At 48.3% G+C, this 26,594-nt stretch overlaps 1 protein-coding gene across 2 annotated transcripts in view; it reads left to right on the top strand.

The window, feature by feature from the left end:
* The window catches only part of LOC140387047 (contactin-associated protein-like 5), a 1,703,123-nt gene that overhangs the window by 1,462,972 nt on the left and 213,557 nt on the right, over positions 1-26,594 (top strand). For both annotated transcript variants that reach the window (XM_072470060.1, XM_072470068.1), the window contains one exon: positions 4,895-5,134. In XM_072470060.1, coding sequence (XP_072326161.1) covers positions 4,895-5,134 — 240 coding nt within the window. The remainder of the gene's footprint in view (positions 1-4,894; positions 5,135-26,594) is intronic.

Here is a 26,594-nt window from a genome sequence, read left to right as displayed (position 1 = left end):
ATATCGTTGGTACCAATGTGTACCACAATATCTATCCGTTTTCCCTCACCCTTCAGTGTGCCCGGCAGCCGTTCAGTGACATCCCTGGCTCTGACAGAAGGGAGGAAACATACCATCTGGAGCCATAAATGTCTGCCTGTTCCCGTTACAATTGAATCCCCTACCACTGCAGCGCTGACATTCTTCCTCCTCCGCTCCACCACTAATGGGTGGTGTTCCCATGCATCTGCTGCTTTTGTCCTATTAGGTGGTAAAGGCCGTGGGGTTTGGAAGGCACTGTCGAAGGAGCTTTGTTGAGTTGCTGCATTACATCTTGTAGGTGGTGCTGCCACAGTGTGTCACTGGTGGAGGGATGAAAATTTAAGATTGTGAATGGGGTGCCAATCTAGTGAGCTGTTTTGTCCTGGATGGTGTTGAACTTCTTGTGTGTTTGTGGAGCTGCCCTCATCCAGGTGAGTCTACCAGCCCTGACTAGTGGCAGCAGTGTTTATATGGCTGTTCCAGTTCCATTGGATAGGACATACCCAGGAATGTTGATGGTGGTGTGGAGGACATTGACTGTTCGGTATGATTCTGTGAGTACGACTATGTCAAGCTGTTGCATATAGGGACAACTAGAACATAGAACATAGAACGATACAGCGCAGTACAGGCCCTTCGGCCCACGATGTTGCACCGACATGGGAAGTCAAAAAACAAAAGCCATCTAACCTACACTATGCCATTATCATCCATATGCTTATCCAATAAACTTTTAAATGCCCTCAATGTTGGCGAGTTCACTACTGTTGCAGGTAGGGCATTCCACGGCCTCACCACTCTTTGCGTAAAGAACCTACCTCTGACCTCTGTCCTATATCTATTACCCCCTCAGTTTAAGGCTATGTCCCCTCGTGCTAGCCATTTCCATCCGCGGGAGAAGGCTCTCACTGTCCACCCTATCTAACCCTCTGATCATTTTGTATGCCTCTATTAAGTCTCCTCTTAACCTTCTTCTCTCTAACGAAAACAACCTCAAGTCCATCAGCCTTTCCTCATAAGATTTTCCCTCCATACCAGGCAACATCCTGGTAAATCTCCTCTGCACCCGTTCCAAAGCTTCCACGTCCTTCCTATAATGAGGTGACCAGAACTGTACGCAATACTCCAAATGCGGCCATACCAGAGTTTTGTACAGCTGCAACATGACCTCATGACTCCGGAACTCAATCCCTCTACCAATAAAGGCCAACACACCATAGGCCTTCTTCACAACCCTATCAACCTGGGTGGCAACTTTCAGGGATCTATGTACATGGACACCGAGATCCCTCTGCTCATCCACACTTCCAAGAATTTTACCATTAGCCAAATATTCCGCATTCCTGTTATTCCTTCCAAAGTGAATCACCTCACACTTCTCTACATTCAACTCCATTTGCCACCTCTCAGCCCAGCTCTGCAGCTTATCTATGTCCCTCTGTAACCTGCAACATCCTTCCGCACTGTCGACAACACCACCGACTTTAGTGTCATCTGCAAATTTACTCACCCACCCTTCTGCGCCCTCCTCTAGGTCATTTATAAAAATGACAAACAGCAACAGCCCCAGAACAGATCCTTGTGGTACGCCACTTGTAACTGAACTCCATTCTGAACATTTCCCATCAACCGCCACCCTCTGTCTTCTTTCAGCTAGCCAATTTCTGATCCACATCTCTAAATCACCCTCAATCCCCAGCTTCCGTATTTTCTGCAATAGCCTACCGTGGGGAACCTTATCAAACGCTTTACTGAAATCCATATACACCACATCAACTGCTCTACCCTCGTCTACCTGTTCAGTCACCTTCTCAAAGAACTCAATACGGTTTGTGAGGCATGACCTACCCTTCACAAAGCCATGCTGACTATCCCTAATCATATTATTCCTATCTAGATGATTATAAATCTTGTCTCTTATAATCCCCTCCAAGACTTTACCCACAACAGACGTGAGGCTCACCGGTCTATAGTTGCCGGGGTTGTCTCTACTCCCCTTCTTGAACAAAGGGACCACATTTGCTATCCTTCAGTCCTCTGGCACTATTCCTGTAGCCAATGATGACATAAAAATCAAAGCCAAAGGCTCAGCAATCTCTTCCCTGGCTTCCCAGAGAATCCTAGGATAAATCCCATCAGGTCCAGGGGACTTATCTATTTTCAGCCTGTCCAGAATTGCCAACACCTCTTCCCTACGTACCTCAATGCCATCTATTCTAATAGCCTGGGTCTCAGCATTCTCCTCCACAACATTCTCTTTTTCCTGAGTGAATACTGACGAAAAATATTCATTTAGTATCTCGCCTATCTCTTCAGACTCCACACACAACTTCCCATCCCTGTCCTTGACTGGCCCTACTCTTACCCTAGTCATTCTTTTATTCTCTCAATTTTTGCAGAAGACCTCTGCTATTAGGAAGGAGGGCTTTTACAGGACAGGTGAGCTGTCCAGTTTCAGTCCTTTTAGGTTTTCCAGCGGTTTTTCACAACTGAGTGGCTTGCTGCACCATTTCAGTTGAGGATTGACCACATTGCCATGTGCCTGGTGTCACATGCAGCAGATTTCCTTCCCTCAATGGGCATTAGCAAACCAGATGAGTTTTCACAACAATTGGTCACTAATATTGAGACTAGCTTTTAATTCCAGACTTATCGATTGAATTTAAATTCCACCAGCTACCATGGTGGCATTTGAACCCACATCCCCAGAACATTCGCCTTGGCTGCTGTATTGCTAAGTCTACTGCGCTGCCGCCAACTCTCTTTGTGTACTGACCAGGAACGGGTGTCACGTTCTGTGATATGGGGCCACACTGAGGCAGCATGTTGAATTGCCTGCAAAGTATTCGGGACTTTTACAGTGAATAGCAACTGGGCTGGATTTTAAGCCCAAATCCCAGAAGTGAAGAAATGATGGAGGTGATTGTTTAATCACCTTTTTAGGTATAAATTGAAGTACTTTCATTTTTCCAGACCTTGGTATGACTTTGGGGTGTTGCAAAACGCCTAATTAACTATTCCTGACATTCACTTGTGTAGGGATAAAGTGCCAGCCATTTCTGAACAGCCAGATATCGAAGCAGTAAGTGAAGTGGATGGCACATGACATTTTGGTGGTTGAGGTGTGAAAGCTTGCCAGCTAGAACAGCTGATCTTTTCTTCTTGGGAAAAAGAAGTGGCCGTGGAAATTTTATTGAAACATATACCTGAGTGGCCAGATGGGACCTCAGTGTGGCATCCTCTTCAAATGACAGCACCTCAGGCAATGTTATACTCCCTGAGTACTGCACTTGAAGGGTCAACTTAGATTATGTACTTGGAATCCACGAGTGGGCCTTGAACCCACATCTTTTGGCTCAGAGATTAGAGTGAGTCAAGCTGAAACTTGTCACCTAATTATCTTTCTGAAGCTTATTAGGATGCATTCTTATTTCTGAAGAATTAGGATAGTACCCGTTTCACCTGCCACTGCAGCCTGGAGCATGCTACTGTTATGGTCTTTGGCTAGGTTTCAAGAGATCGTCATGGCACGTGGGGCCACTTTCATTCTACAGAGAGATGGTGCAGCTGGAAACATCAAGATTATCTGTCAATGATGCAGCTGTCTTTACAGCTCGGGAATTTAACACACCCTGCACCATAGGCCGGTGGAACATTGAAGTGACAGAGAATGGGAGTTTTATTGCAATGAAAGGCAAAAAGGCCACGTGACCCAGAGGACCACTTTCCTTCAACAGAACCCGCAGAGAAAATACTTGCACTTTACTTAGAATTTCAACATCATCCCTGTGGCAATGTTGTAAAATTGGACACCATAAATCCAATTTCAAGCTTAAAAAATTAACCCACTCTCCAGGACTCCCTGTCTTAAACTTCAATCGACCATTTCCATGAAGCAAAGGAAAACAATTCTGTTGGTATTTCTAGAATCATAGAATTATCAAAATTACAGTGTAAAAGGAGGCCAATCAGCCCATCGAATCACCACCGGCCCTTAGGAAGAGCACCCCACTTAAGCCCACACCTCCACCCCACCCCCGTAACCCAGTAACCTCACGTAAGCTCTTTTAGACACCTAGCCTGCACATCTTTGGACAGTGGGAGGAAACCGGAACACGCAAAGGAAACCCACGCAGACATGGGGAAAACGTGCAGACTCTGCACAGACAGTGACCCAAGCTGGGCATCGAACCTGGACCCCTGGATCTGTGAAGGCCACAGTGCTAACCACTCTGCTACCGTACCTCCCTATGGGTTAACTGTACAGAAAAAGGAACAATACTCTTGTAAGTCAATAAATATTCTCAGTCCCTGTGAATGTAGGGTACAGGATCTCTGGCCAGAGGTGAATGAAAACCTGACGAGCTCATAAAATCTGTGCAATTAAATCCTATGTTATTTAGCCCTGACCAATTGTATTGTCACCCGTCAAGTACCTATTTCCATATTTAATCTTCTGACTTCAAATTCCATTCCAATCCGAACATTTAACCAACTCTTGTTCAAAAGAATTAATTGAACCATCATCTGTTACTCATTGGTGATGGTGGAAAGGACTGGTCTAGTTTCTAAATGTTGAGTTCTGAAAAGTAGTCATATTGGACTCAAAGAATTAACTCTGTTTCTTTCTCTACAGCTGCTGTCAGACCTGCTGGGTTTTTCGGCACGTTCTGTTTTCATGTACTCTACTTTCTCGTCTTGCTTTGAGCTTTTAATTTTGCCTTCACTGACCTCTGCTTCCGCGATCTGCAAAGTATAATGCCCACCAGCCTTGAGGCCAGTTGTATTTGTCTTCCCTTGTTTTTCAAAATACCTAATGCTGAATGAAAAAGAAAATAAAGTTGGATTCTAATTTCCATTCGTTTCATTTCAGGAGGGACAGCCTTGAGACAGAAAGGATTTGTTGGATGCATTCGGGCGTTGCAATTGAATGGGGTGAATCTTGACCTTGAGGAACGGGCCAAAATGACACCTGGAGTCAATCCAGGGTGTCCAGGACACTGTACCAGCTATGGAAACCTATGCCACAATGGAGGGCAATGTATAGAGAAATACAATGGTTATTCCTGTAACTGCACTCCCTCTGCTTATGATGGGCCATTCTGCAAGAAAGGTAAGTTATGACAAATCAGGGTTTTAGATACTTGGATTATCAGCATTTCTAAATTTATTGGTTAAACGTCTGGGTTGGGGTGTGTTTGACTGCAGTAGTCATGTTTTAAAAATAATCTTCTTTTGCAAGACCAGAAAGCTTTTAGGAGCTGGAGGTGAAAATGACCATCGTAAAAGCCTGGGCTTATGCATTGTTGTTTGACTAGGGGCAGTCCCTGGGGAGTTAATATGTTTCCAGTCAGTGGAGTTATTTTGTTTTCAGCTTGGGAAGATGATGTTATTGCTGGGTGGAGCTACGATACTGAGACCCTTTGTGAAAGTTTATGCATTGAGTTCTGATCTGGCTAACACTTAACTCTCGCAGTAGGGTAGCTAAAAAGATTAATAGTATTTAAAGCGGTGCAGACTTGCCAGAGGACAAGGGCGAATCTAAAACAAACCAGTTGAAACAGCTTGTTGAAGACAACCAGCAAGAGTCTGCAAGGGTTCTAACAGGAGTCAAATCCATTCTGGAAAGTAAATACTAATCTGTGCCATTGGGATGGCGGATGGATTGAGAGCTGTATGTTGATTTTCTCTTGTTTAATTGGGAATAGGGGTAGTAATTAAAGGTATTGTGTTTACTGTATTTAATTGTATTGTTTAAGGGGTAAATATAAGCTACTTCTGGATGTGATGTTAACGAGTTTAATATTGTGTTAATAATAAAGTTTGTTTTCAAATACCAGATCCCTATTTTTTGTGTAATCACTCCTGGAGCTAAGTATTCTTTCCGCACAGTCTTACAAGATAAACTAAAATATTTAGGTTTCGGTCCAGCATCCTAGCTACTGTTGGTGTCTGGTCTGGGATCATAAGAAAGTATCGAAGAGTTTGAATTAAAACAGGGTTTTTGTCTCAGATCGTTTTATTTAACCTTGTCAAGCAAATCATCCTGTTACAAAGAACACGGGCGGGATTGTCTGACCACCCGCCGGGTCGGAGAATTGCCAGGGGGCGGCGTGAATCTCGCCCCGACGCCGGCTGCCGAATTCTCCAGCGCCAGGGTTTTGGTGGGGGTGGGAATCGCGCCGCGCCAGTCGGCGGCCACAGGCAGCACCCCCCTCCCGGCGATTCTCCGCCCCGCGATGGGCTGTGCGACCGGCCGTTTTCGGCCAGTCCCGCCGGCATAAATTACGCAAGGTTCTTACCGGTGGGACCTGGCTCTGCGGGCGGCCAGCGGATTCTGGCCCCGGGGGGGGGGGCCCCACGGTGGCCTGGCACACGAACGGGGCCCACCAATCTGCGGATGGACCTATGCCGTGGAGGCACTCTTTCCCTCTGCGCTGGCCGCTGTGAACCACCGCGATGACCGGCGTGGAGAAGAAACCCCCTGCGCATCCGCTGGGATCACGCCAGTGGTTTGGCGCAAGCGCCAGAACACGCTGGCGCTCCCGCGCATGCGCCAACCCGCACCGGCCGGCGGAGGCCTTTCGGCGCCGGTTGCCATGGCGCCAAACACTCCGGCGCCGGCACGAGGCCGGAGTGGTTCACGCCACTCCTCGGCGCAGGTACGACCCGCTTCACCGCTGAGCGGAGAATCCCGCCCCATATCTGTAAGTCTTTTTCTCACACCCTTCTCCATGAGCTTTACATATTCTCCCAAGCCCTAATCCTTGGATTTGTTTCACTTCTCTCAGCCATTTATAATGTGAAGATTCAGGTGCATGGAACAAATAGCAAAAATGTGGAAATGGAATAAGAATTAGGTTGGCAACAGAAATAAAAGGTGGCAACAAACAGTACGTGCTCTAATTGAGATAAAGTATTCTGTGACTGGAATCCTTTAGGATGCTGAATGTTTTTGGTTTATGCGGAACAAAACAGAAAAGTCACATATCTTGGGCGTCATTCTCTGAACCCCCGCCGGGTTGGAGAATCGCCGGGGGCTGCCGTGAATCCCGCCCCCGCCGGTTGCCAAAGTCTCCGGTACCGGATATTCGGCGGGGGCGGGAATCGGGCCGCGCCGGTTGGCAGGCCTCCCCGCTGGATTCTCCGGCCCGGATGGGTCGAAGTCCGGAGATGTCATTTCCGCGCCAGCTGGTGGGGCAACAAAGGCCGTTTCTGCCAGCTGGCGGGGCGGAAATCCCTCCGGCGTCGGCCTAGCCCCTCAATGTTGGGGCTCGCCCCCCAAAGATGCGGAGCATTCCGCACCTTTGGGGCAGCGCAATGCCCGTCTGATTGGCGCCGTTTTGGGCGCCAGTCGGCGGACATCGCGCCGTTTCCGGAGAATTTCGCCCCTGGACTCTGGACAGAGAGAGTTTGATTGGTCAGATGCATGTTTCTTCCTTCAATATTTTCTAAACTTGTTCTCCTTTTTTGCTTCTTGCCCCATAACAGTCAGCTCGTGAACCATGAACAACAGGAGCTTTAGACAGGCTGGAGTTTACGGGTGGTGTTTTGCATGGACTGAATAAATATTAGCCAGGGAACCTGGAGAACTCTTCTGTTCCTCCCTACGTATAACACCCATGGCATCTTTTACCTGGAATGGAGACAGCAGCCAGGAGCTCTGCTTAATGTCTGCAAAGAGATATAGACAGATTGAGTGAATGGGCAAAACATTTGCGGAGGGAATATAATGTGGGAAAGTGTGTAGTTGTCTCCTTTGGAAAAATAGAAAAGCAACATATTATTTAAATGAAGAGAGATCACAGAACTCTGTTGTAGTGGGGGATCTGGGAGTCCTGATATATGAATCAAAGAACAAAGAAAAATACAGTACAGGAACAGGCCCTTCAAGCCTGCGCCGACCATGTTGCCCGTCTAAACTAAAGTCTTCCACACTTCCGGGATCAGTATCCCTCTATTCCCATCCTATTCATGTATTGGTCAAGATGTCCCTTAAACGTCACTATCGTCCCTGCTTCCACCACCTCCTCCGGCAGCGGGTTCCAGGCACCCATTACCCTCTGTGTAAAAAACTTGCCTCATACACCTCCTCTAGACCTTGCCCCTCGCACCTTAACCTATGTCTCCTCGTAATTGACCCCTCTACCCTGGGAAACAGTCTCTGACTATCCACTCTGTCTATGTCCCTCATAATTTTGTAGACCTCTATCAGGTCGCCCCTCAACCTCCTTCGTTCCAGTTAGAACAAACCAAGTTTATTCAACCTCTCCTCATAGCTAAATCACAAAAGGTTAGTACGCAGATACAGTAAATGATTACAAAGGCAAATGGAATGTTGTATTTTATTGTGAGGGGCAATTGGATATAAAAGTAGGGATGATTTGCTGCTTATAAATCTATTCCTTCACTGCCCACCCCCCCCATCCCAGAGTTCAGATCCAATATTGTGTGAAAGACAAGTTACTATTTTGTCATGTTTAATAGCAGCAATTATCATTAACTCTATTCCGTTAATGTGTTGATCACACCACAATAAAACTGGTGATATGATTATTACAGGTTTACAGAGAGACACAATCTTCAGATTAATTACTGGGAAATCATCAATCTGGCATCTAACATGGAAGCGAGGGTTGTGGTAACATCATCCTGGCTTCAGCTAGCTTATTTTGAGAAAAGAATATAATGAGTCCTGCTTTGAAATTTTGCTGGTATAGGTTATGTGTTGAATTTTCCCCCCAAATGATAAAGTGTCAATCTCGGCGTGAAAGCTGGTGTGATTACCACTGGCTCTGGCACTGTGATCTGGACTGCGCATTTTGGGAACAAAATTTTCCCCATGTGAAAAGTGCCGTGCCTGAGGCACAAAGGCTTCTGATTCACCCGCCTTGGGGGTCAGCTGAACACTTTAATGAAGGGGACGCTGCATTTAAACGGCTCCACAGAACTTGCTCTCACTTAAGCCAGGAGGCTGGCAGCGAGGAAGCCTGTTCCACACGTATGCTGAATGTGGTGGAGGAGGAAAGGCGGGCAACAATATACCCTTGGGCTGGCAGGAGATCTTCCAGGAAGATAACTAATCCTTCCTGAGAGACAGTCGCAGCACTGGTCAGTGCCAGCAGACCGCACAGGGGGACAGGGGTGCAGATGAAGAGGACAGATGAAGCGCCATTCTGCTGAGGTCAATGCTTCCTGTATCCTCTCTTCACTCCACCTTGCCGTCACCTGTCGGAATATAACCACGATCCCACATGTGACACCCAGCAGGGCCCCAGCACCCACTCTCCCACAAACCTCTTCACACCCTCGACACTCCTCTTCAGAACCCCCCCCCGCCCCGCTGTTCACGCACACTGCCCACACATGCCAGGCATTCGACATCAGACGTGCCAGGTGGCCAGCTCACATCATCCGCATTTGTGTTCCTGCGGGATAAGGTTTCCCATAACCGCCGTGAGCGAGAGAAGACAGAGGTGGGATACCAGAGCTGAGAATCTTGGCTCCTTTTGAGGAGAGAGCCCTGGAGTTCGCAGGTGAGGGTCAGGAGCGAGCCTGAGCTGAGAGCGAGATGGGTCGACGAGAGAAAAATGAAGAGTCACTGCACATTCATCCAAATGACCTATCTCAAGTGAGTTCTGTGCATATCAGACCATTGACCTGGGCATGTACCAATATCATGTCCCTTTACTTGCAAGATTATCACCCGACCGGCTGCCTCATGCACCAACAGTGTCCCACCATCCACCCTCAACACTACCTTGGAGGAGATGTCGGAGGAGGACAGAAAAAAGTGTCACGACTATCACCCACAACTTTCACCAGCGCAGAGACACATACAACAGTGGGCAAACTTAGCAGGCAGGCTTCTGGGTCACTATCTGGTGAGCACCACACAGCTTCTGATGCACATCAGGTGGAGGCAGGAACGCCCCAGCGATCAGACAGTCGAAGGTCTGCTGGATCCCTGCAGTCAGCTCTTCCCTAGCCAGGTGCCACACCTCTGGAGACATCCATCCCTCAGTTGCTTGAGATACAAAAGCAGAGCCAAGAATACCAGGAGGGGGTGTCAGTAACACTCGTGTGACTGCAAGTCTGAATGGAGGAGTCCCAAAGCCTTCTGTCACAGGAGATGGTGCCAAGAATGCGTGCCAGCCAGGTCAACACTGCAAGGGTGGCGTCCACAGTGGAAAACCTGGGCTCAAGGTCAGATCCATGGTGGGTGAACTCCAAAACATGGTTCAGTCCCTGAGGTCCAGGGCTGAGGTCTTCAACTACATATTTCCGACAAGTGGGCCTCCAAATGATGGTGAGACTTCTGGAGCGCACTTCAGCTGCCCCTCCATCCCATGGAGTAACCCAGGGGACTGAAGTGAGGCGGTTCCATTGGAGCAGAGCCCGGGGCCTTCCATCCATAGGCCCGTGAAGTGTCACGCTGTCGGACAGTGAGCTGGGGGGGGGGGGGGGGGGGGGGGGGGGGGGGTGGTCACGCTGTCGGACAGTGAGCTAGTCTTCCTGTCGGACAGTGAGCTAGTCTTCCTCCATGAAGCGGGTGGCAATGAGGGTGTCTTTAGTCCTCCTGCCCATGCGCACCTTCACCCCATCTGGCCTCCATCCTCACCTTCCACAGTGGGCTCTCCCTCGGCGTCCTCAGGCATGTCCTTCTCATCCGAGGACAAGTGCCGCCCCTTGAGGTTGTCTTCAAGAAGCTTATTGCCCCGCTGTAGAGCCAGGTTGTGGAGGGAAAAACAGAACATGATAACGCGGGAGACCCTCTGGGTCTGTATTCTAAGGCCCCACCGGAACTGTCAATGCAGCGGAAGCGCATCTTCAACAGGCCAATACACCGCTCGATGACAGCTCATCTCGCACTGTTCATCTCATTGTACCTGGTCTCCGATGTGGACGGTAGCCTTGGCACTGGCATCATCAGCTGCAACCAGAGGCGATGTCCCTTGTCCAAAAGGAGCCATCCCTGTAGCCTGGGATGTCCTTTGAAGATTCCAGGGATCAGTGAATGGCTGCTGATGTAGCTGTCATACATGCTCCTTAGAAAACGGGTACACAGGTACATGAAACACATTTGGTGGTCGCACATCAGCTGGACATTGAGGGAGTGAAATCCCTTCTGGTTGATGTGGCAAGGAGCCTAGAGAGCGACATTGCTGTGGTGTGCCTCCCCCCCCCCCCCCCCCCACATTTGTGGCAGATCAGCTGTGTTCCCAAACCCTGTAGCCCCCTCACCCTGCCGGGCCTGGTCCAGGTCAAAGTAGATATAGTCCAGAGCCCATGCATACAGTGCATCTGTCACCTCATGGATGTACTTATAGGCGGATGCCTGTGAAATACCACAGAGGATACCATGGAACCCTGCACGGACCATATGGCATGAAGGTTGAGGGCTTCCGTGATCTTGATGGCCAAAGGAAGTGGGTGTCCACCACTGTTATGTGGCACCAATACGCAAAGACATGCTACACCGTATCCATCGTAAGGCGGAGTCTTTGACGGCAGATAGTGTCAGACAGCTCCATGATAGACACATGAGTCTGGTAGTCCCTAAATCGTCTTCTGCATTTTTGTGCCCCCTACATGGCTGGTGTGGCCTCTGACCCCTGATCCTGCCCTGCAGCCCCCTGGTCTTGTTCTGCAGGGTGTTCCCTCAGAGCCACCACACGTTCTGCAGGAGTGTGTGCTCCTCCAACATGTGGTTAGTAAGGTAGCCAGCTTCCCTTACTCTATCACAATATCACTGGAATCCTGTGAGGGGCGAGAGAGCGAGCGAGAGAGAGTGAGAGCAATAGAAACGGGGTGACAGGTTGGTGTTGTAGCTGCTGACTATCATTATCTCCCCAACCCATTGGCCTTCCTGAGCTGAAAACAACCAGTCCTCAGAGCTTCATTGGCAATGACCGCACACTCACAGCTCTGAGCCCCTCCCATCTCCAGAACATGACGGGCCCCGGCCCATGACCTCGCCCACTTAGACTCGCGTTTAGCCTTCCACAGTGTGCCTTGGGGGGTCTGCTGGACTCTGACTGGCAGGGGTTGGGATCCCAACAGAGAAGCAACACCATTACCACCTGATCCCATGCCACCAAGCTTTGGGCCGCGAACCCTGAATACTCATACCATTCCTTTACTTTGAGACTGTGGGGAGCTGACATTGATAAGGGTTAACTCTTGATGGACAATTAATGTCATGAGCATGAGTCTCAGGAAGGTGAGAGGATTGAATTGTTTTCTGCTTCAGGGAGAGCCAGAGATGATAGGCAGCCTTTTTGGTCAGGCTGCATAGTTCAGAGTTCTCATTGCTGTCATACCTCAACAATCTCCTGGACAGCTATTCCAAAGGTTGAGCCCCACTTCCCCCCTCCCCGGGTAGGAACCGTGCTACTTTCTCTTTCGGAGTCTCATTCACCCAGCACATTATGCCTGTTTCCATGACTCTTGTCACATCCTGGCCGGGATTCTCCGATCCTGCGGCCAAGTTCTGACGCCGGCGTCAAAAGCAGTGCGAGCCACTCCGGCGTCAAAGGGCCTCCAAGCCCAGGTATTCACCCCTTCCTAGGGGGGTAGTACGGGAGCGTATTGGTGTCCGCTGCTACGGCGCTCGAAAGCCGGTGCACAACGGCCGGCGCGGGTCCACGCATGCGCGTGGGTTTCCGTCTTTGCGCCGGCTCCCAGGCAATGTAGGCAATATGACGGGGCCCTACAGGGGCCAAGCGCGGAGGAACATAGCCCCCCACCCCCCCACGGAAATAGCACGCCAATGGGTAGGCCCCGATCGCAGACCAGGCCACCGTGGAGCCCCCCCCCTCTCCGAGTCAGATCCCCCCGGCCCCCACCAGGACGGCCCCCACAGCCAGAACTCCGAAGTCCCGCCGGGTAGGACCATACGTAACGTTCGCCGGCGGGACTTGGCCGAACTTGGCTGGCACTCGGCCCGTCAAGGCGCGGAGAGGCGCTGGGGGTGGGTGGGGGTGCTTTCTACGGCCCCCTACCGGCGCGGCAGCGACCTGGAGTGGGATTGGAGAATCCAGGCCTCCACCTCCCCTGCCGTCACCCCATGTGCCCCACAGCAACCCCACCTCAGATTCAAATGCCACAGACTGCATCTTCCCACCACACAGACAGCATTGAGAGCATACTCACACAGCACTGAAAGCCGACGCCAGGGCCTTTGACACCAACCGTGAACGCAACCCCACCCGACCCTGTGTGTCCAATCTTCTGCCACCCCCACCCCCCCCCCCCCCCCCTCTCGCTTTCCACCATATTTAGCAGCCTTGAAGGGATTTGTGCCTGCACCTAACAGGACCACTAAATCGCGCCCTAGATTTTTACTCATTAGGAGCAACTTGGATGTTCACAAGTTCTCATTTGATATAATTACTGTTAGTGTGGTTCTCTGTAATCGTTGGAACACAGATGCTGAATAAAAGGTAACACATCAATCTTCTGATTATTGTCGATGCTACAGGCGTAGAAAGACATGTTTGATGCTTTGGAAAGCATCTTATTCTCTGGGACAACATAGATAATAGGGCGGCACGGTAGCACAGTGGTTAGCACTGTTGCTTCACAGTGCCAGGGACCCGAGTTCGATTCCCAGCTTGGGTCACTGTCTGTGTGGAGTCTGCACACTCTCCCAGTGTCTGCGTGGGTGCTCCGGTTTCCTCCTACAAGTCCCGAAAGACATGTAACTTCACAGTAACTTCATTGCAGTGTTAATGTAAGCCTACTTGTGACACTAATAAAGATTATTAAAATATTAATATTAAACTGTTTCTGTCAACAACAAAAAATTTAGAAAGGCAAAGCTGCGTGTCTCTCTGTGAAAAGTTTACTTCCCTGTCCATAGCCTTGAGGTCATTGTGTAACCTGGCACTCCAGTGCAGTATTGAAGAAATGCTACACTGTCAGAGGTTCTGCTTTTCAGGTCAAGCAGTAACAGAGGTCCTGAATGTTCTCTCAGCTGGAGTTAGAAGATGAAAGAAAGCAGAAGAAGAGGATAAAACAAAGAACAAAGAAAATTACAGCACAGGAACAGGCCCTTCGGCCCTCCCAGCCTGCGCCATTTCTACCCACCAGATCCTTTATCTAAACCTGTCACCTATTTTCCAAGGATCTACTTCCCTCTGTTCCCCGCCCGTTCATACATCTGTCTAGATGCATCTTAAATGATGCTATTGTGCCCGCCTCCACCACCTCTGTTGGCAAAGCGTTCCAGGCACCCACCACCCTCTGTGTAAAAAACTTTCCACGCACATCTCCCTTAAACTTTCCCCCTCTCACCTTGAAATCGTGACCCCTTGTAATTGACATCCCCACTCTTGGAAAAAGCTTGTTGCTATCCACCCTGTCCATACCTCTCATAATTTTGTAGACCTCAATCAGGTCCCCCCTCATCCTTCGTCTTTCCAACGAAAATGGTCCTAATCTACTCAACCTTTCTTCATAGCTAACACCCTCCAAACCAGGCAACATCCTGGTGAACCTCCTCTGCACCCTCTGTAAAGCATCCACATCCTTCTGGTAATGTGGCGACCAGAACTGCACGCAGTATTCCAAATGTGGCCGAACCAAAGTCCTATACAACTATAACATGACCTGCCAACTCTTGTACTCAAAACCCCGTCCGATGAAGGCAAGCATGCTGTATGCCTTCTTGACCACTCTATCGACCTGCGTTGCCACCTTCAGGGTACAATGGACTTGAACTCCCAGATCTCTCTGTACATCAATTTTCCCCAGGACACTTCCATTGACCGTATAGTCAGCTCTTACATAAGAACATAAGAACTAGGAGCAGGAGTAGGCCATCTGACGCCTCGAGCCTGCTCCACCATTCAATGAGATCATGGCTGATCTTTTGTGGACTCAGCTCCACTTTCCGGCCCGAACACCATAACCCTTAATCCCTTTATTCTTCAAAAAACTATCTATCTTTATCTTAAAAACATTGAATGAAGGAGCCTCTACTGCTTCACTGGGCAAGGAATTCCATAGATTCACAACCTTTGGGTGAAGAAGTTCCTCCTAAACTCAGTCCTAAATCTACTTCCCCTTATTTTGAGGCTATGCCCCCTAGTTCTGCTTTCACCCGTCAGTGGAAACAACCTGCCCACATCTATCCTATCTATTCCCTTCATAATCTTATATGTTTCTATAAGATCCCCCCTCATCCTTCTAAATTCCAACGAGTACAGTCCCAGTCTACTCAACCTCTCCTCGTAATCCAACCCCTTCAGCTCTGGGATTAACCTAGTGAATCTCCTCTGCACACCCTCCAGTGCCAGTACGTCCTTTCTCAAGTAAGGAGACCAAAGCTGGACACAATACTCCAGGTGTGGCCTCACTAACACCTTATACAATTGCAGCAGAACCTCCCTAGTCTTAAACTCCATCCCTCTAGCAATGAAGGACAAAATTCCATTTGCCTTCTTAATCACCTGTTGCACTGAAAACCAACTTTTTGCGACTCATGCACTAGCACACCCAGGTCTCTCTGCACAGCAGCACGTTTTAATATTTTATCATTTAAATAATAATCCCTTTTGCTGTTATTCCTACCAAAATGGATAACCTCACATTTGTCAACATTGTATTCCATCTGCCAGACCCTAGCCCATTCACTTAGCCTATCCAAATCCCTCTGCAGACTTCCAGTATCCTCTGCACTTTTTGCTTTACCACTTATCTTAGTGTCGTCTGCAAACTTGGACACATTGCCCTTGGTCCCCAACTCCAAATCATCTATGTAAATTGTGAACAGTTGTGGGCCCAACACTGATCCCTGAATTAGATCTTCCAAAATGCATCACCTCGCATTTGCCTGGATTGAACTCCATCTGCCATTTCTCGGCCCAACTCTCCGATCTATCTATATTTTGCTGTATTCTCTGACAGTCCTCCTCGCTATCTGCAACTATCTTAGTATCATCTGCAAACTTGCTAATCAGACCACCTATACCTTCGTCCAGATCATTTATGTATATCACAAACAACAGTGGTCCGAGCACGGATCCCTGTGGAACACCACTAGTCACCTTTCTCCATTTTGAGACAGTCCCTTCCACCACTACTCTCTGTCTCCTGTTGCCCAACCAGTTCTTTATCCATCTAGCTAGTACACCCTGAACCCCATACGACTTCACTTTTTCCATCAACCTGCCATGGGAAACTGGTGTCGTGGTCATGCATTTCCCCCTCAACAAGTAGCGCAACAGATAGATTAGTTATCTCATTGCTGTTTCATTTAATCATAGAAACCCTACAATGCAGAAGGAAGTCATTCGGCCCATCAAGTCTGCACTGACCCTCTGAAAGAGTACTCCACCTAGGCCCTACCCTATCCCCGCAATCCCACCAAGGGACAATTTTGCATATCCAATCCAAATAACCTGCACATCTTTGGACTGTGGGAGGAAATTGGAGCACCCGGAGGACACCCGCGCAATATGGGGAGAATAGGCAATTACCCCAGGTCGGTATTAAACCTAGGTCTCTGGCGCTGTGAGGCAGCAGTGCTGACCTCGGTGCCACTGTGCAAATTGGATCCTGAACTTGTCGACCTTACAATAGCTTCTACATTAACTGTGAAGTGTTTTATAATGTCCTGAGAATGTGTAAAGCATGACATGATTGTTAGTTACTATTCTGATGTTGGTGGTGTTATAATAAGTGCTCTCTCTTGTGGAGACATCTCAGCTCAGTGGTGTCCTTATCCCAAGTCACCAGCAGGTTATGCAAATGTGTCAGCTTTCTCTCCATTTTTATTTGTACTCCTGTCTTTTCTTGTTGCCAATCTTTTGAGGTATTGGGAGGAGGGGATTCGTTATGTGGACATTGGATCAGCATAAACTGTGATCTTACAAATATAGAGCGAAATTCTCCATCCTGCCCCGCCACATTTCTGCCCCGACCGGCCGGCGGGATGCTCCGTTACACCGGCCGGTCAATGGGGTTTCCCATTATGGGGCAGCCCCACGCCGTCGGGAAACCCCTGGGCGCCGGCAAAACGGAGACTCCCGCCGGCGGAGAATGACACCCATAGTGTTGGACTGGGGTGAGCACAGTAAGAAGTCTTACAACACCAGGTTAAAGTCCAACAGGTTTGTTTCAAATCATTAACTTTCAGAGCACTGCACCTGAGGAAGGAGCTGTTACAAATATAGGACGCAGCTCTCCAGAGCGTCATTGCAGTATGTCACACCTTGGGCTAAACTCTCCGGAAACGGCGCGATGTCCGCCGACTGGCGCCCAAAACGGCGCAAATCAGTCGGGCATCGCGCCGCCCCAAAGGTGCGGAATGCTCCGCATCTTTGGGGGCCGAGCCCCAACCTTAAGGGGCAAGGTCGGCGGCGGACGAATTTCCGCCCCGCCAGCTGGTGGAAAAGGCCTTTGGTGCCCCGCCTGCTGGCGCGGAAATGACATCTCCGGGCGGCGCATGCGCGGAAGCATCAGCGGCCGCTGACGGCATTCCTGCGCATGCGCAGTGGAGGGAGTCTCTTCTGCCTCCGCCATGGTGGAGACCGTGGCGGAGGCGGAAGGGAAAGAGTGCCCCCACGGCACAGGCCCGCCCGTGGATCGGTGGGCCCCGATCGTGGGCCAGGCCACCGTGGGGGCACCCCCCGGGGCCAGATCGCCCTGCACCCCCCCCCAGGACCCCAGAGCCCGCCCGCGCCGCCTTGTCCCGCCGGTAAGGTAGGTGGTTTAATTTACGCCGGCGCGACAGGCATTTTAGCGGCGGGACTTTGGCCCATCCGAGCCGGAAAATCGCGCGGGGGGGGCCGCCAACTGGCGCGACGCGATTCCCGCCCCAGCCGAATATCCGGTGCCGGAGACTCCGGCAACTGGCGGGGGCGGGATTCACGCCAGCCCCCGGCGATTCTCCGACCCGGCGGGGGGTCGGAGAATCTCGCTCCTTATGTCCCTCAGGCATGAAAGAGATCATTCACTGCTAAATAAGTCCTTACCTTTTTGCTGATTTACAATGTGGAATATGCTGAACCAAAAGGTGGCTGCCAAAGGTCACATGAATCACAAGTTGGCTACAGTTTCTGGGCATTTCCAACAGCAGGTACAGGACAAAAGTTGAACCCTCATCCTTGTCGAATCTCACATCTCTCATTGTGAGGACACATTACATTCAACAAAACCAGGGACAAGCAAATGATCCACCTTTCCAGCCTACTCCTGAAACAAATGGAGAGCTATAAAAACTTGTAGCTGTAGAAACATTGAAAGCCACCATTTATCTTCTACGGTGAACAATGGATTTTGACCAAAGCAATAGAAACTCTAATTTCATTAATAGTCAACAGTACATGACCTAAGCTTCCAACCGTTGGCAAGTTGGTCTGTTGTTTAAATTCCAGTCTGCTAACGTTAAAGCAGGACTACAGCCTGATCAACAGTCTGCAACAAGTCTAAGCCTTCTTATACCCTGTTTCTCTGGATGATTCCTGCCCCTGCCTGACAAACAAAGACTATGGGTGAGATTCTCCCTTCTGACGGCAGAGTGTTGACGCCGTCGTAAAAACTGGAGAGTTTAACGACGGCGTCATCGGACTGCTAAGTGTAGCAATCCTCTGCCCTACAGGAGGCCAGATACCGGTGTTAAATGGGCATCGCGGGTCTGTGCATGCGCGCTACAACCGGCGCGCAAGCGCGGTAGCTTCCTTCTCCGGACCGGCCCCGACACAAATTGGCACAGGGCTACAGGGGCTGGCATAGAGTAAAAGAGGCCCCCTCCAGGAGAGACTGGCCCGTCGATCGGTAGGCCATGATCGCGGGCTAGGCCACGGTGGAGGACCCCCCTCCGGGGTCGGACCCCCCATCCACCACCACCAGGCCGCCCCCGACAGGATGAACGGCGAGATCCCACCGGGTAAGACCAGATGTGAATGGCGCCGGTGGGACCGGGCTTTTTTGGCGGCCACTTGACCCATCCCATCACTGGAGAATCGGCGGACTGGCGCTGGGGCGCCGTCGCGCAAATCATGCCCGGCCCAGCGATTCTCCAAACCGGCGTGGGCTGAGAGAATCCCGCCCTATGTATGCCAAACTAATCTCACTACATCACCGTCAGCGTTAAAGTGATTCTGCAAAATCCTGCTTTATCGAGCTGAGCTGTAGCTCCTCATGAATTACTCTGACTTCCTGGGCTCTGGTAATCATGTGGACCGATAGCCACATTTCCTCTTTCCTTACATTCTTTTTGTGTGCTTTTGTGTGTGTGTGTGTGTGTGTGAAGTTGTGACCATTCCCCAGGTTTGAATGTGTGAATAAACTATACTTCTGATTCATCCCGAAAGAGAGTTTGCTGAGTAACTTAGAAAACATTAGATCACAAACAGAGCATTTGGGAAAGCACACCACAATATATTTCAAAAATTAAAACAACTCTGCTTACTGACTGACAGGAAGAAAAAAAAGGAGTTCAGTTTTGCCTCCCTCCCCTGACTGTAACACAGGATTCAAATATAATTCTATTCAAATTCCTGTGACTTAGATTCTTTAAAAATGAAGTACATATGCATGAGAAAAGTGCCATTGTGGCTGATTTAGGATTGTCCAGATATTTTCCGCCGAGCTACCAACTTAATATGGGCACAGTCAAATAAAATAGAGCATGGAAATTTTAAGCACAAGTTAGTTCCGCCCATTACCACTTTGCATTCGAGTATCGGTCACCTCTTACATTGGTTCAACGGTCCATTCATCTGAGGGAGCCCTGTCCGTAAAATATAAATGAATGGTGGGTTTCCACCGATTCAGCCCCCTTAGGGGCCCTTTTTTCACATGCCAGATAATCTTCCGAACAGGTCCCCATGGTCACATAAATATCCAGTATTCGCCTGATCAGTAGTCAATTCTAGTCAATAACAAATAAGACCAAAAAAATAAATCAGCTAATTAATGCTACTCTTTGCAGCTACAGGTTAATTCATTTACAAAATTATAGAATGGTGAATTTCTTGGTAACCCCACTCCTCTTTGTTTTTCTGGAGGATGTCTGATTCCAGTCGCAAACTGATTGTGGTGCCAGATGCCATCGAATCATAGATTTGTTACAACGCAGAGGCCCAACGTGTTGGCGCCGGCTCTCCGAACGAGCAGTTTACCTCGTGCCATTCCCACCGTTTACTCACCGTAACCGTGTGCATGGGTCCTTTTCAGATAATAGTCTTTGACCGCTTGGATTGAACCGGCCTCCACTGCACCCTCATGCAGTGTATTCCAAATCCTAGCCACTCACTTTATGAGTACATTTTTTCTCACATTACTTTTGCTACTTTTGCCAATCCCTTAATCAGTGCCCTGTCATTCTCAATCGTTTCATGAGTGGGAAGAGTTTCTTCCTCGCCACTCTATCCTCCTTTATGGGTCTATCAATGCTAATTCATGCAGGATGTTATGTTCGGCCATAGGCGCAGCGGAATTCTCCATCGGCTGGATCATGGAATTTTTTCATAGAATTTAAAGTGCAGAAGGAGGCCATTCGGCCCATCGAGTCTGCACCGGCTCTTGGAAAGAGCACCCTACCCAAGGTCAACACCTCCACCCTATCCCCATAACCCAGTAACCCCACCCAACACTAAGGGCAATTTTGGACACTAAGGACAGTTTATCATGGCCAATCCACCTAACCGGCACATCTTTGGACTGTGGGAGGAAACCGGAGCACCCGGAGGAAACCCACGCACACACGGGGAGGATAACTCCGCCCAGACAGTGACCCAGCAGGGAATCGAACCTGGGACCCTGGAGCTGTGAAGCAATTGTGCTATCCACAATGCTACCGTGCTGCCCGAAAGTAATATATGTATATATAATTAACTATTATATGTCGTTAATAACTGGAGACGATGTTGAAGAACACTCAAATCTTCGAAGTAAACTGAAAGAATTTATTAAGTAATGACAAAACTAATAAATGAGTTCGACACTGCTGATCTAACTCTAGCAACAAAGTAAGAATTACTAACTGTACAAGCTGTATCTAAGCTGTGGTTATGTCACAGCTGGGTGTTGTGATTAACCCCTTAGTTACATGTCTGTCTACATATCATTTCAGACACAATGAATGAGGTGAAGGAGCAGCTAACAGTCAGTGACAGAGCAGTACATGTTGCAAAGGTTCTTGATGAGCATAACACGGGCCAGAATTTTATGTTAGACATGTGCCTGACCAAAAGCACATAAAATCATGAATAAAGACGTCATCGTGCCCACCCGTGATATTTTGGTCAGCGGGCACGTGTGCCAGCCAGATGCGTGTCTGCCGTAAATCGAGAAGCCAATTTAAATAGCGAATCATAAATTGTCCTGGATTTTAGGTTGCCCGTCTGCCGTTGGGGTTGGCGGGTGGGCCAATTGGCCAGGCAGCCTTTACCGTTAAGCTACAGCCTCGATCTCATGCGGGATGAAAGGTCACGGCTAAAATAAAATTCACAAACGTGTCAGGGACTGTGGTCTGTGTGTGGCACAATCACTTGTGGCTGTCCCCCTGAGGGAGCCCATTGGAACCACCAGCCTGCACCCTCGCATTTCTCAGCGCCTGCCCTCCCAGCCAGTGCTCAGCCTTTCACAGAGCACCGTTAATTGGTCACCCAGCATAAAATTGCATCGACAATTTGATCTTGGGTGGGCGCGGGAACCGGCTTCACCGAATTTGGGCACCATAATATCAAGGCCATGTAGTCAGTAACAGAGCACTGCATGGTTCAGAGATTCTTGATGGGCACAACTAGATCAATACCCTCTCAAGCTAGTGAATTGAGTTCTTTTTTCGGAGATCTCTTCTGATACAGCCTGTGGCCTCACTGATCTCACTGTTCCCCCAGCTCCATATACTCTTCCAGCCCTACAGCCCTCTGAGATATTAGCGTTCCTCCAATTTTGGCCTCTTGCTCTTCCCTGATTTTCAGCTCTCCACCACTAGAGTTTGTACCTCCAGCTGCCTAAGCCCTCACTACGCTGTTCCACCTCTACTTTCTCCTTTGAGATGCTGCTAAAAACATATCCTCATAGCCAATGGTTGAGGTTCCCGCGCTAATATTCCCTTTTAAAGTTCATGTCAAATCTGATTTGATAAGGCTCCTCTGTGAAGTTCCTTTGAGATAATTTAGTGCATTGAAGAGGCGATGTAAACGCAGGCTGTTGTGTAAGTGAAAGTGTAGCCCTCTGATCTGTAGCCTCTTTATAACATCAATATACAACATTATCCTTTTTTGTATGGATCTAATAGACAGTCACACCTGTCATCCCAGGACAATGAAAAAGATTGGTCAAAAATCAAAACTTTGGAAGACTATTATCTGAGGGCAGGCACTTAGGTGCAAATTAAATTCAAATACGCACAATTACAACCTTGGCCTGAGCAACATTTTATGCCTCGAACCCAATACTGGCACAGCTGCCAGAGCTCTCAGTTTTGACTCAAAAGCCGCTGTCAAATGCTTATTAGCAGACAACAAAATTAAAGTGACAGCATATTGCTGATTTAGAATTGAGCGCATTATGCAGCAAATACTACAATCTGGGAGTGATGATTTAATTTTGCCGTTCAGTAAACCTCAAAGAGCAATTAAGCACAGCTGGTTCTGCCAAAATACATGGAGCACTTAAGACCCTATAATAGGCAACTTCGGAACTTGCTCTTATTGCAAATAAAAAAGAACAGAAAGGCTTATATTTATATACTACCTTTACTACCTTTCACAAGCTCAGGGCACTCCACATTAAACCAGTGAAGTATTTTTCAAGTGTAGGCATCGTTGGCAATCTTCCCTGCCCCCTCCCTCCAATATGAGGATAAAGTCTACCCAGAGTTGCAGATTTCTGCTATGGATCATCATGTGAAAAGGTCAATTCTTGACCCACACCTATTTTTGGGCAGTTGGACGACCCACAAGTTAATGGGATTCTGAGTGCAGGATTTTCTTCCGTATCATTCCTTCTCTGCCGTCACTCTGTCTCATCATTAAGACACCGTGACTCAGACCACGATGCAGCTAGATAGACAGGTTGCTGCCATTTTGAATGATCAGTGGCAAGCTCGTCACATTCATTAATGTCAATGTTGTCGCACTTCTAGGAAAGCTTCAGGGTGTATTTGAAGCATTTTCTTCATCTTCCCATGGGAAGTGGGTCACTTAAGAGTTGAGAAAATATGACCTGGTGGAGGAGATGGCTTTTGGCCACCTCGACACAGTGATCAATCCATTAAAGTTGATTTTTGAGGAGCTGTACTTGAATGCTTGGGAATGCATCTTCAATAAACATGCTAACATTTGTTTCACAGTCTTCCCATTGAATCCAGAGGAATGTGGCTGATGGAATTTCCCTGGCACTCTTATGTGTCACTGCTACACAGTTAAAGTCTCACTGCAGCACACGACATGGTGATGTGATAAATGAAGGAATTTTAGATGTATTATATTATATATATTTGGTTTGTAATGGTGAAAAGCCTGGGTTAGTGTGTGTGTGCGAATGCTGTAGTAGTGTTATCAAAGAATCCAGGTTTGAAAGATTTTGGGAGCCAGAGGTGCAATTAAAGCATCATAAAAGCTTGGGCTAATGGAGTTTTGTTTGGATTAAGCGGGTTTCCTGTGCAGTATTTAATTTAGAGACCTTACTATTTCATCTTGGTAAGATAAAGTAAGTAATGGGAGGAGCTAGAGTACAAGGCATTTTGCAGAAAAGCTGGCAGTTTGATTTTAGATTGGGATGTGAGCAGAAGTCAAGCGTCTGCTCTCTTTGCAGTTCAGTTAAATATATGTCTATAGACAGATTAGCGGTTTCTTTCCAACCAGTTCAGAATTGTGCGACTGGAAGGTAATATGAAATAAGCCAAGAAGCAGCTTCTGAAGAAATCCAACCAGAGTTTCTGCATGGTTCTGACAGGATTCAGGTCTATGTCTTAGAAGAGTCTCAAAGAACATCTCTTAAGCAACTATATCTTGGTCTACCAATTGTATTAAAAAATTGATTCAGATCTGAGATGGTTCTGTTGATTGAGTAGAAGTAAAGATATCAGTTTGATTTGATTTGATTTGATTTATTATCACATGTACCGAAGTACAGTGAAAATTATTTTTCTGCAGCCGAGGTAACGTACACAGTACGTAAATAGTAGACAAAAGAATAATCAACAGAGAACATTGACAAATGGTACATCGACAAACAGTGATTGGTTATAGTGCGGAACAAGGGGCCAAACAAAGCAAATACATGAGCAAGAGCAGAATAGGGCGTCATGAATAGTGTTCTTACAGGGAACAGATCAGTCCGAGGGGGAGTCGTTGAGGAGTCTTGTAGCTGTGGGGAAGAAGCTGTTCCTATGTCTGGGTGTGCAACTTTTCAGACTTCTGTACTTTCTGCCTGATGGAAGGGTCTGGAAGAAGGCAATGCCTGGGTGGGAGGGGTCTATGATAATGCTGTCTGCCTTCCTGAGGCAGCGGGAGGTGTATACAGAATCAATGTGAGGGTGGCAAGCTTGTGTGATGCATTGGGCTGAGTTCACTACACTCTGCATTTTCTTGCGTTCTTGGACCGAGCAGTTGCCATACCAGGCTGTGGTGCAGCCGGATAGGATGCTCTCTATTGCACTTCTGTCGAAGTTTGTGAGAATCGATGCAGATATGCCAAATTTCTTTAGCTTCCGTAGGAAGTAGAGACGTTGTTGGGCTTTCTTGACTGTTGCATCAACGTGAGTGGACTAGGTGATGGTGACCCCCAGGAACTTAAAGCTATCGACCATCTCCACTTTCAGAACTATTGATGCAGACGGGAGTGTGTGTCGTGCTACGCTTCCTGAAGTCGATGACCAGTTCCTTGGTCTTTCCAACATTTAGAGAGAGGTTAAAGACTATTGTGTCACTGTATTTATTAGGATTGTTTAAGGGTTAATTGTAAGCTATTTTCTTGTATGATGTTAAAGATATTTTAATCCTGTGTTAGTAATAAAGTTTTTTTTAATATACCATAATCCTATTTTGCGTGTAATCACTCCTGGAGCGAGGTATCCTTTCCTCACAGTCTTACAAAATTAAAATAAAATATTGGGGTTTCCGTCCAGTATTGGGTTCTTGTCCCGGATCATAATAGTGATAATGACTGCTCTCTACACGAGAGGCAGTAGTCTCCCATGGTGCCACCGGTGGGTTCAGTGGCGGGCAGGTTTTGGAGGAGGGGGGGAAGAATTCAGAGGCAGTCCAAAAATTGGTTATACATTGGCACGAATCCCCCACAGACATTCCGCTGGTGCCCACCTGCTGGAGACAGACGTGAATCTAATTTAGTGGGGGGAGCAACTATAGATGGACCTTCCCGATTCAGTCTCATTGAGGAAATCCATGTTCCAGACTCAAGATTGTTCCTGGAGATACATTATTTTTCACAATGTCCATCTTCCAGCCTTGAAGGTGGGCCAGTGATGTTGGGCACTTTTTCAATATGCCACCCAGGTATGATGGCGGGGGACTCATAGTATTTTGCCCACCCTGCCGCATTATCAATTTGGTCGGGGCTCAAAGGTATGGCATGGTTTCCTGCTGGCCTTTGCAGCAGGAAACACTCCCTGTTCCCACCCCCACCAGGGGACTTAGTCCCAGATGCATAAAGTTTGCCCTGGACCATTTGTTGACTTGTGCAGGTCTTTTTGGCCGACCATTTGCTGCTGTGATTTTTAGAAGGTTGAGCTGGTGCAACTGACACTGTTGCGATATTGGAAATGCGGCAGCCAGTTTGTACACAGCAAGCTCCCACATATAGCAATGTGATAATGACTAGATAATCTGCTTTTGTCATGGACGTAAAGGGCTAAATTCTGACCGGGTCTCATGGGAGGAGTCTTCTTTGAAATAGTACCACGCCATCTTTTATGTTCAACTAAGGGAATAGTCCAGGCCTCAGTTCATGAACATATAAATTTGGAGCAGGAGTAGGCCACTCGGCCTTCGAGCCTGCTCCGTTATTTGAGCCTGCTCCGCCATTCAGTACGATCATGGTTGATCAGATTGTATCATATCATAGAATCATAGAATTTACAGTGAAGAAGGAGGCCATTCGGCCCATCGAGTCTGCACCGGCTCTCCGAAAGAGCACCCTACCCAAGCCCACACCTCCACCCTATCCCCATAACCCAGCAACCCCACCCAACACCAAGAGCAACCTTGGCACCAAGGGCAATTTATCATGGCCAATCCACCTAACCTGCACATCTTTGGACTGTGGGAGGAAACCGGAGCACCCGGAGGAAACCCACGCACACACGGGGAGAACGTGCAGACTCCGCACAGACAGTGACCCAAGCCAGGAATCGAACCTGTGACCCTGGAGCTGTGCAATTGTGCTAACCACCATGCTACCTTGCTGCCCTTCTCCTCACTGTGAATGCGTCGGTGTCTTAACAGATACTTTTCTTCTCACAGTCAGAACATTTGGAAGGTGTCTGATCGGTGTGAACATACTGGTGTGTCAGCAGGCTGGATGACTGAGAGAATCCCTTCCCACAGGTGGAGTAGGTGAATGGCCTCTCCCCAGTGTGACTGCATCGA

This window comes from Scyliorhinus torazame, chromosome 2 (assembly GCF_047496885.1).
Source record: "Scyliorhinus torazame isolate Kashiwa2021f chromosome 2, sScyTor2.1, whole genome shotgun sequence".
Lineage (NCBI taxonomy): Eukaryota > Metazoa > Chordata > Chondrichthyes > Carcharhiniformes > Scyliorhinidae > Scyliorhinus > Scyliorhinus torazame.
The sequence above is the reverse complement of the archived record's forward strand: the minus strand, read 5'-3'. Positions and strand labels throughout refer to the sequence as shown.